Source organism: Dryas octopetala, chromosome 7, assembly GCF_963921425.1.
Source record: "Dryas octopetala chromosome 7, drDryOcto1.1, whole genome shotgun sequence".
Classification (NCBI taxonomy): Eukaryota; Viridiplantae; Streptophyta; class Magnoliopsida; order Rosales; family Rosaceae; genus Dryas; species Dryas octopetala.
Window position 1 is genome coordinate 11,847,593 of NC_141372.1, and position 12,143 is coordinate 11,859,735.

General features: G+C 32.9%; 1 protein-coding gene across 1 annotated transcript; it reads left to right on the forward strand.

Moving 5' to 3' along the window:
* The first annotated feature begins 670 nt into the window (after positions 1-670).
* Positions 671-2,403, forward strand: LOC147279726 (uncharacterized). Its single transcript, XM_086252062.1, has 6 exons — positions 671-734; positions 829-1,061; positions 1,145-1,363; positions 1,442-1,534; positions 1,645-1,740; positions 1,831-2,403. The coding sequence occupies exons 1-6, from the start codon at positions 671-673 to the stop codon at positions 2,401-2,403; spliced, it is 1,278 nt and encodes a 425-aa protein (XP_086108188.1).
* The last annotated feature ends 9,740 nt before the right edge of the window (positions 2,404-12,143 follow it).

Consider the following 12,143-nt stretch of genomic DNA (forward strand, 5'->3'; position numbering starts at 1 on the left):
ATTTTTAGGTTGATTTTTCAGTTAATTTTGTTTGGGTCTGATTTGTGTTAAGATTTTGATTTAAAATTTGGTTTTTGAAGCAAGGTTTGGCTGAGGATTCCCACTGATTCCTTTTGGTGCAGTAAGATTTGGCTGAGGATTTTGATTTGGCAACAAGGTTTTTCTGTGCCTTGGATTTGATATGCTTATAAGTAATGATTTTAGCTTAGAATTTGATGCTTATAGGGATAAATATGATATTTGCTTGTGTTTTTTTTTTTTTTTTTTTTTTTTGTGGTTGTATGTTGATGTATTGATATATAGGTTGATATATTATAGTTAGAAATTTGTAGATATTTGTTAGAGAAATATGTTAAAATATATACGTTGATATGTTAGAAATTATCTATGCTTGATTGAATTGATATATATGTATATGTTAAATAAACATACAACTTATTGGTTAATATTTTGTGAATTTAATTTATTTGTTCCACTTCAAATAAAAATAAAAAATAGAATTTTTTTTTTTAAATTGGGTTAATTAGATAAATAAACATAGAATAACTTATTTGTTGCACTTCAAATAAAAAATTTAAAAAATGATTAAGTAGATTAATAATTAATATTTATATAGTACTCATTTGTTGGTGTATATATCTATATACATGATTAATTATAATTTATTTAGATGAGTAATAATGAAGAACATATGGACGAGCACCACGATGAGCATGGTGAGGATAGTTCAAATGGTAAGCTATAGTTCGTTTATATAAAGTTTTTATTTATTCTATTATTTACTATAATTTTTTTCATTCACAAATATTAATTTTTATTAATATGTAGCAATACCCCAAAGGAAAACACGTGGTCATGAAAAGTTTAAATGGGCTGATAAAGATCATAAGGGTAAAGAGTATTGTGAATTTAGTGCGAGCGGGAAGTGCATTTCTGAAAATAATACAGACTTTTCCAAGTTTATATCTTCTGAGGTGAAAGATCCCAATAATGTTCCCCTACTGCATGATTGGAGATTGGTTGAAGAAGAAACAAAGAACAATTTGTGGGACAAAATACTGGTATGAATTTATTTTTTAAAAATAATATTAAAAGTAAATACTTGTAAATATTGACATATAATTTTTGTTTTTAATGGATTAAGGGCACTATCACTTTTCGTGATGAAGATTTGGTCAAAATGTCACTCATTAAGTCCATGACTTTGGCTATTGCTGAACATGCATATAAAGAATACATAAATTCTTTGAAAGCGAAGTACTACACTAGCAGGCCAGGTCATCAGCGATGGAGATGTCCTAATAATGTGGATCCTGTGCAGTGGGCGAAGATGGTGGAATATTGGGATAACCCAAAAACTCAGGTGAAAACCTTTAATTATGTCTTTAATAATACTACATTGTGTAATCATGACTAATTTATATTTTGTTTGACTTTTTAGGAGATAGCTGAGAAAAATAAAGCTAATCGTTCTCAACAAACGATGAGCCACACATCAGGATCGCATACATATGAACGTGTTCGTGAAAATTATGTAAGTATAGTTAATTTTTCCATCTTATTGAGTTACAATTTTACTTAATTAGTGTATGAAAATATATTCTAAATTACTTATTTTTTCTTCATGGTTTAAATTTTCAAAAGAAGAAGCATGAAGTTGATCCCGATCCCATTACTTTCTTTCGCACCCACAGGCGCAATGACAGTAGTTGGATTGATATGCCATCGGAGCAGAGACAAGTAAATGTTAAACTAAATTTTTTTTCCCATGATGTGTATTTTATGTCATTAAATTTTAATTAGAAATTTATCTGAATATCTGTTTATTAGGTGTCCATGGAGAGTTTTGTTGGCTCTCGGGTTGAGGCTGGAGAGGATGACACTTCTGAACTTCGCACAGAAGTGTATGTTGAGGAGATAGGTCTTGAGAGAAAAAATACAGTTCAACTTTATGGACATGGAGTGACACTTGATATGGTGCCTTATGCTACAGCTCAAGCTAGTAGTTCTTCATCGAGATCATCGAAGAGAAGAGAAGCTCTTTTGGAGGCACAGTGCCTCGAATGGCAGATGAAGTATGACGCTATGCAGGCTAAGCAGGATGCCCAAGCTGAGGCAATTAAGCAGTTAAGGACTCAACTTCAGCAGCAACAACAACAGATGATGTTTATGCAGCAACACCAGATGATGATGTTTATGCAGCAGCAGCATATGATGATGCAGACACAGACACACTCGCAAAGCTCGCATCCACAGCAGCCTATACATTCACCGTTGCACCAGATGCCTTTTATGCCTCACTCACCGTTGCAGATGCCAGGATATCGGCTAGACGTACCTTCACAACATTCTCCTAGTGCCTCATATCATTCTACAGGTGTCTCAGGTGGTGGATTTGCATGATTGCTTTCTGGTCATATACCTAATGATGACTTTTTGAGACATTTCGGTCTACGGGGAGGATCAGGGTCACATTCAGCTTCGGGTTCAAGTTCTGCTCACGAACTTGAGTAGATCATTTTTCGTTTGCTTAGACTTTATTTTATCCTTCCTAGTGGATATATATGTACGTCAATTACTTTCTTTTGACTAGTTATCTTTCCTAGCAGATGTGTATGACACTAATTTTATTTTGGCGGATATATGTGACATTATTATATTTATTCTGGCGGATAATTATTAATATTTGAAATGTTTTGTGAATTTTATTAGTTTATTTTATATTTTTATAAATTATTTCAAATATAATTTTTTCGATATTAATTCATTCCTGGCAAATATAACCATAAGTAATGAATATTTTAATATATTTAATTACTTTTCCTGTCGGACAAATTCGATAGAAATAATAAATGGGTTGGCGGATCTGTCCCACGCGATTGATAGTTGTGCTGGTGGTTGCATCCGATGTGAATACGTTCTCGTCGGATGTAAACCATGATGCCTTGTCAGCACAAAATTAATTTCCAAGTTGATTAGGGGTTTGTCCGCTAGGAAAAGTGTTTTCCTGGCGCAATCAAACCTGTCGGACACCATTTCCGCCAGTGCTATGCAATCCTGGTGGATTTTGCAATTTTTTTGCCAGGAGTTTCTTTTTTCTAGCGAATTGAGATCGCCATAGGTGGTTTTGTAGTTAATATTATAATGAAATCTAAAATATTAATTAAAATCTTATCTTACCAAACCTAAGAAAAGTAACTAAAACTAATTGAGACTTCTTATTACAAATTATTAAAATAAAATAAATCTTCTAAAATTAAAAGATAGATATGCTGAATACGAGAGAGGCCGCATCACCTTCTTTACGGTAAGTACAATTGTTCAGAATATGTATACTAGTGACCATGTAGGCAACTTATAATAAGATCTTTCTCAAATAAAAATGATTTAGTAGTATCTGCTTCTTCTTTGGGTACTTGAAGCAATAGTACTACACCAAAAAATTGGAACTACAGAACAAGTATGGGACTCTCAAGGGAACACTAGCTAATGATAGAATATCTGAATTGGAAAAGGTTGGTTTGTTCAGTTCCTCGCATTTATTAAAATGAACTCATTACATGATACTTGATTATTTATTCACATCAGTTATGCAGTTTTTAGCAATCAGTGTACAACTAATTAGGCAACATATATGAATCAGTTAGTACCCATTTACAAGCTCAAAACCCTTTTTGAGCAATGCAGGTTTGAAGACCAGTAGGGATTGATAGGCAGTAACGGTCACACCCCAAAATGGGGTCTAGCACTTTGGGCATGTGACAGCGCTACAGTGGTATTTAACCTCGACATACTTTCACTAATCCTAAGTAAGAACATGCCAAGATCGAAGATCAATATAAGGATTAAAATTTAAACAAACTAAACTCAAAAAACCGTGAGAATTTTTTTCATTTTTAATAACAAATAATCAAAATAAACCGAAAATGGAAGCTTTGTAAAATGGTGAGCTTATAGTTATTCAATTTCTGAAAATAAAGACAAACCATTTGTTTTAAATCAATAAACAAAACATCAAATAAGAAATTGAAATCCAAGTGAGAGTGAAAACTTTAATTTAAAAATATAATTTTTGGTGTAAACCAAGGGTTTAAATTTCGATTTTAGGGGGGTTCGAAATCGAAACGCATAATCGTCAATTTTTCGTCATAATTTCGCTGAAATTTTTGAAATTTTTGAAATTTCGACGATCTCAGATCTATGGAGCAAGAGAGGGCGGCGGTCAGGGGCGGCGACATGGGGGAGATGAGGGAGAAAGAGATAGAGGGAGGAAGAGATGAGCGGCTGAAGCTTGGAAGCAGTTGCTTTTCGGTGGGTTTCGGCGGCAGTGAGCGGCGACAGGGGGAGATGAGGGAGAAAGAGAGGAGGGAGAAAGAGATGAAGGTGAGGGTGAGGGTGAGTTGGTGATGGTGATGCAGAGAGAGAGATAGAGGAATAAAAGTGAGAGAGAAAGAAGCTGCAGTGCTACACAAGCGGAAGGAAGAAAGAAGAAGAAATAAGAAGAAAAAGGAGGAAGGAAAGAAAAGGAGAAAAGGAGAGTCACGGGGAAAGAAAAGGAAGGAAAGGAAAAAAAAGATAAAAGAAAAGAAAAAATAAAATAAATAAAAGGTTTTTTTTTTTTTTTTTTATTGGGGTTTAGGACTTTTGGGCAATTGAAAAGAAAAAAAATAGTTTGGGATTTCGTTTGGCCGTTTTGGAGTTTTGTTTAATTGTTTTTAAACCCTAAACTAATAAACTCTAATATATTTTTATATAAAAAAAAATTAAAAATACCCTAAAATGCCTAAACTCTAATATCATATACGATATCTTAAACAATATAGAGTATAGATTATAAAGTATATAGAGTTTAGTATATAGATTATAGAGTATAAAAGTATTAGGGTATATAGAGTTTAGTATTAGGATTTAGTGTATAGATTATAGAATATAAAGAATATACTAATTTCATTTTACAGTATTTGTCTTCAGCGCGCATTATATTCATCTTATATCACATGAAACTTACTATATAATTTGGTTTTTTCAATGTTTTTTATCAATGTAATAGATAATATGTTAAATAAACATATGGTAAAGTTTTATTCAAAATTTCCGTATTTTGATAGCAATTTCCGTCGTTTCCGTCTAATTTCTGTCGAAATTTAAAAATCTTCGAAATTTCTGTCGAAATTTCCATCGAAATTTCCATCGAAATTTCCTCGAAACTCGAAATTTTATTTCTTGGTGTAAACAAAACAACATAAGAAGTATCAATTAATAAATAAGTAATTGAGCCATACTAATCCTTAAATAATTAACTCACAGATTTCTCAACTAAAATAAGAAAAGATGGAAATAAAAGGGATAGTAACACACTAATCCATGATGGGATCCTCTTCCTCGTCACTTGAGTATTCGGACGTGGGTAGTGTTGGTATGCTAATCCTTGGTGAATTCTCTACTTCCAAACATTCATTCTTCGCTATCCGAAATGTCTATGAAGTTAACCATTCTTTTGTCCTAAAGGTTTCCTGCAACTTAATAAACTATGTAGAGGTGAGCATCATCAAAATAGCTGATCACACATTAAACTAGTCCAACAAAGCTAATCAATTCAACACAATTAATTCAATTACAAGTAGAATTTAATAAAGGCCTAAGCCCTTGCCGAAATGGCCATTGCCCAAGCAAATAATTCAATAATTATATGGCAACCTATTTAAAACATCTAAATAGAAACCAAATTATTCTTTCTTTGAAAAATAATCATATCCAATTTTCAAAGATTGAAAGCACAATTGTATAAGCATAAGTACAATCAATTTCAATGCCCAAAAATACAATTTCACAAGCATAAAGTCGGCCATAATTCTCAACATAAAACCATGCCCTTTTCGGGTTGGGTATTATCAAACCATCATGCATCCATTTTTAATATGTATCCAACATAATTTATCTCATGAAATGCATATACATGTTAAATTAAATAACAATGCAAGCGTATCTTTTTCTCCATGACATTGCAAACCTGTCAAAGTTTATAAACAGTGGACTTATCCCCTAATTTGTAAAATTAATTATCGCTATCCCTCATATCTTACTAAAAAGTAAGATCTAGATAGTGAGCTGTCTTTTCATTGAAGTAAATAAAAACTCATTTACTTCACCTCTAGCATATTCTGTATTTCTCATAACTAACTCTAGAAGATACATGTATGCATACTTTTAGGGACTTGAACCCAAGGATAGAGTAAAAACTGTACCCCTTCATCTCTAATTAGGAAGTCTAAACACTAGAACCACATAAGTGTAAACATTCTTATTCAATAAATATGAATTCTAATGTAAGTCTTGGCAGCCCCCATGAAAATCATGGCTGCCCTCAATGCTTCATATGAATATATGATGCCAAATGAACATGAGATGATCACAATCTAATTATATGATCAATTCATTCCTTTCATTATATAACATGCTTTATAACACAACAAGTATAAAGCAATAGAAGCAATTAAATAAACAATCAAGTTTATATTTAAAAAGCTTAAATCAGAAACCAATATCAAGGCCAAATAATCACATATTTCTCTTATTGGTTCAATCCTCTTTTATCCTTTAATCCAGTTCTTGAACCTTAGAACTTTCAAGATTAACAACAAGGTAATAAACAATCCTTAATATTTTCGGGTACCACCAAATATTCAAGTTCTAATTGTTTAAGTCTAGGTGATCTAATACCCTTCCAAAACCACATTAAAATAGCCTGTAGTTTATTACTTTCCAAAATAAACCAATTTAAGCCCAATTAGAATCTTAAATCCTAGGCTAGTTTATTTTAAACTAAAGATGCAACCCTAGTGATTCAATTCTCAAATAAATTCATATAAGTCCACTCATTTAGCCCTAGGACAAATAGATTAATTTATTTCATCCTCACAAGGCAAGTTGAAGTCATCAACATGCATATCAAATTCAATTTATTCTCGGTTTCAAAGCAAATCAATTACCTTTTCTATAACAAACCAAATAAATCATAATTTACTTTCAAGGTCAATTAATCAATTCAAATCAAACATGGCAGCCAAGAAACAAATTAAAGCAACTTAAAACACTACTTTGAATCCAATACAAACATTCAAAGTAACAAGCACAACCATTAAATCAACTAGGAATTAATTCATATCGAAACATAGAGTTTAGAAATGACTAGCTCCCCTTACCTCAATTGAAGCTTCTTGTCCTTGTGGTGATCAACCAAACTGAAAATCAATCCCAAAACACAAAGGGGGATCATATTTCACATTCTAAAACTAAAATGAGGTTTTCTAGGGTTTTGATATCGTATTGGCTAAGTTAAGTGGCATCTGAGACCTCTAACCAATAAATAATCATTCTATGACCTTAGACAAGTTCTAAATCATGTATGGAAACATAATTGGAAGCTTAAAATTCAACACATAAGCCATAGCTGAAAATAGGTATGCTGAAGCCTAGTTTTTGTTAAAAAACATGGGGTTTTGAGAACTCAAATTCCATTCCAGAAGTAAATAAATTCTCTCATGCTCATAGATCAATCCTAGGGATTATTTGTGACTTATGTGAACCAACCATTGAAGCCAAAAAGCCTTAATATCAAAAATGACATTTTTGAGGTAAAATGCTTCCTTTAAAATCGCAAATGGGCAGCACCTACTCCCGGAATTTTATAAAATCACATAAAAATAATTTAAACGAGATTTTTCATAAGAATTTAGAAGACATACTAATACTCGTGCAAAAAACTTTTCAAAGAAATTGGAGTTGTGCAAGTATGGTTTTCGAAGGCCCAAAGTTCACATCAGTAAGTTGATTTGCTGCAGAATTACTGTTCACGTGAAGAAAAATGCTCTTTTCGGGTTTGAGGCTCAAAATCGAATAAAACCAATTGGTACAAGTCCAAAATCAGTCTTACAATCTATCAAGACGATTTCAAAATATTTTTCTAAGTAAATCAAAATCCGAGTATCCAAACCTCAAGAATTTGTTTTGAAAAAGCTATAGAAAACAGGCAGTTTTTATGCAAACTTTAAAAATACATAACTCACTCAATATAAATGGGATTTGCATGATTCTTGGCTTGAATGAAAGGTGTATATGTCTAGTTTTTGGCACAAAAACCGTTTTTCAAGATTCTATCCTGATTGGTATAAAAATTGATTTTTGTCAAGCAAGGTCAGAAAGTGTGAAAAATTGCAAAACAAGGTTAGGTTGTGAGACTCTTGGATTTTTCTTAGGATGCACTTAACCCTAGCCATTCAACAAGGTATGAGGATATTGGAAATCAAACTTAGAGTGTAGGATGAGGGTTCTTACCAATTCTTGCTGAATTTCCCAAAGAACAATGTAAGTCGAACTCCTTCCTCCCTTTCCTCGGGTTGGCCTTCCTCTTTGGCCCCCCTCTTGTTCTCTCTCTTTCTCTCACACTTTTTCTCTATATAACCCAGAATTTTCGTGGGTTCCTTGGTCTGAACAGGAGTTGGTTTTATAAAAGGGTGCTTGTGTCTGTTGGAAGAAAAACTAAAGAGGCACTTCCTATCTTACGTGAAAAAGGTTTTTGACAAAGCTTTTGGTTTCCCAAGAGGCTTTTAATTGGTTGAACAATCCCTTTGGCCCTTTTTAATTGAGTGTTTAGCCTAAGACTCTAGGCTAAATAGCCCAATAACCAATCAAAGGTTTTTACTTGCCCAAGTCAATTAATTAAAAACCATCATGACCTTTTATTTGGTTTTTAATTCCCCTTTGCCGAAAATTCTCTTCATCTTCAGCCCTAGTCATGACCTATATGCCATGCAAAAGTCTTCATTTTAATTTCTTACCCAAAAAATTTAGGTTGCTAGCCTTAGTGGTCTAGGTTGGTCAAAGAAAATAGGGTTTTAAAGTCAATTTGCAACCCTTGGTATTCCTAGTTGTCAAATCATAATTCTTAAACAAATTAGATGTCACAAACACATATTGTACAAGTAAGAGTGTTTGTGTATGTGTGTGATCCGAAAATGTCACCTGAGTAACCAAATATTAATTAAAATCATGTTACTTAAATTAGGTGCCTTAAAACAATTTTTGGATAAAATAGTAACATACAAATTCTTGGACATTCCTTTGGAATTCAAATTGCCAAATGAATGGTCAAAGATCATGTTTATCATCCAATTAATCAAGTATAAGCAATTAAGTCAATTTAGGCAAATATAAATGTACAATTGCCTTAAATCCGAAATCACCATAAGTATATGAAAATAAATATAGTTCAAGTACGTGACATAATTTCAAATAAAGCATTTAAATAAAAGAAATTCCATAAATTTGTCTATGTAGAATAAATCTACATTTGTGTTTCAAAAGAAGTAATAATTAGTTTCTAACTAATTTCAATTAATCTAGTAACACCCATAACCCAAAATCAATAAAATTTGAGGTGTTACAGTAACAATTAGAATATTATCAAACGGTGAAATGAGAGATATAAATGCTTTTAGACAGTAAACTTGGGGTGTCTGCATTTCCCAAAGTGTTTTCCTGTCCAGAGTTCTGACTACAATTAAAAGACTCACTATTTGCCTGCTCATATAAATTATGAAAATGTTTCAGCAATTACAAGGTCAATTAAATGAAAGAATGCACAGTGAATTATGTTATGCGGAGAGGTTGCACGACCTATTACGTGTGTTTATGTGGGGCAAAGAAAAACAACCAGGCCCTAATGTTGGTTTTGAGTTCTTGACTCTTGCAAGTTCTGTAGCACAAGATCAATGGAACAGAGGAAAAAATTGAAGAGAGAGAAGAGAGTTTTTCTGAAAAGCTCAACGCCTTCTTGTTCTGATTAGATTAACTTAACTTGGTTGTTTCATTACAACCCCAAAGATTTTAACAAAAGCAAAGTCAGATATAGCCACACAAAAGTGACTAATGTGGCTAAACATGAGCCAAGTAATATTAACTTAGTATTACAACAACAACATAACAGTAAATAAAGAACAGAGCCAATCTCTGGAATCTCTGGTGTAGGAAGCTCAAGCATGCTTTGACAGAGAGTTTCAGTCGACCAGATATATAGATTAAGTCGACCAAATGCATCAGAAAGACACAATCGATCATGATAGCAGGGGACGATGGATCATATGATACAAAAATCAATAAAGCATTAATATTTCAACACCTAATCCTTTGAATTTTCAGAAAGGGATTAGGGGAGACTCTGATACCATGTCAAAACTAATGTTTTGGGGTAATTTTGTGTTATTATTCTTCTCCTCATGGGATGTTTATATAGGAGAAACTCAACTAGCTAATTGTACAAACAGCTATGTAGCTCACACAAAGTCAAGAATCTACCTTAATTACAAATCTCTGACTTAATTGCAAATCTATGACCTTGAGCAGCTAACTTTGACACCTTGAGCAGCTAACTAGTACTCTGACAACTCTCTGACTTTAACAAGTAGTTCATGGAAGAAAACAGAGTTATCTGGGCCCTGGAGGATCGACAGGGCGAACTGCTAGTTGTCTAACAATGCTTGCCATACTAATCCAGGGAGCACTTAGACTGATCGATTTGAAACCCTCAACCAGTTTCCCCATTACTTCACCTTGCCCAGCTAAGTCCAACATTGAAGCTCTGGCGAGCGACATCTATTATGATTTTTGGTATTTTATCAAGCAATTCCTTTTTGTATTTGGGTTACCCATTTGGTTAATTATGTAATTGTTTATGTCATGTTTTCTTTTTAGCCAATTAAATTGTATAGGCTTTTTTACAAATTATTCACCTGGACCATACCCCAATTTGCAAGTGCACCTAAATAAAAGATTGAAGCAATCTGTTATCTGAATTAAAAAAATTTTGCAATCTACCTGTCTCCGTCCAAGTCTGTCAATTTTTCTATTAAAAACAAGAGTATTTTAGTCTTTTCAAATTAGTATTTTTATTATTAAATATATAAATAATAAATAATTAAATATTAAAAAAAAGACACCACCCCCTCCCAATCCTCAGCCCCCAGCCACCAAACCAGCGCCGGAGACCCACCTCCCTCCCCCCAGCTCCGACCACCCCCTCCCACCCATCCAGCCCCACCCAGGCACCCCCTCCCGAGCACCCCTCCCTTCCTTATAAGTTTTCACCAGATTTGCATGTGTTTTAAGAAAGCATGCATTTGATCTCTAATGGTAAATTATTTAGAGGATATAAAAACTTTTAAAATTACCTAAAAAGACTAGAAATTTATTTTATGGGAACAAGTATCAGACTCTCATGAGAACACTAGTTTATGATAGAATACCTTATTTGGAAAACGCTGGTTTGTTCAGTTCATCAACGTTTATTTAAATGAACTCATTACCCTGATAATTATTTATTTACTTATTACGCAGTTTTTAGCAATCAGTGTACAACTAAGTTATGTAACATATATGAATCAGTAATTAGTGCCTATATACAAGCTCAAAACCATTTTTGAACAACGCAGGTTTGATGACCTGTAGGGATTGATAAGCCCAGTAACAATTATGTTCTCAAGAGGAACGTTGTATAGTATTATTACAGTTTTCATTGTTTGGTAGGTGTGGGAAGTCGAGGAAAATAGAGAACAGCCTTACAAGATAAAAGGGAAGCATCGAAGGTTGGAGTTTGGCTATACTGTTTCATTGGTTACATATTTTCCTGTATTCTATGTCTCTAGTTGATCGAGACATTCTTCGAGGATGTGAGTGAGAGAAGTAAAACAGATAACGTAAAAAGGTTTTGATGTTGAGCTGCATTTCTCCAACTCCATTCAATTTTATATGATTAATAAAAGGGGAACTTAGAGTGCAGTCCATTTTATGATTTAGAGTTTTTAATTGAATCCTTTTATTTTTCTTCTTTGATGACTTTATGTTAGGTTTTAAGCATCTACAAAGCTCATTCTACAAAAAAAGAAAAATACCCTTCAAATCGGAGGAGGACTTTATTATGAATTAAAAAAAATCTTATAAATTAAAATAGCTTTATTATGAATTAAAAAAAAAATCTTATAAATTAAAGAACTTTATTATGAATTAAAATGATTTTCTTATAAATTTTAAAACACTTCCGGTCTCCATCTAAAATTTTTTTTTCTAAAGGACTCAAGCCTAATTATCTC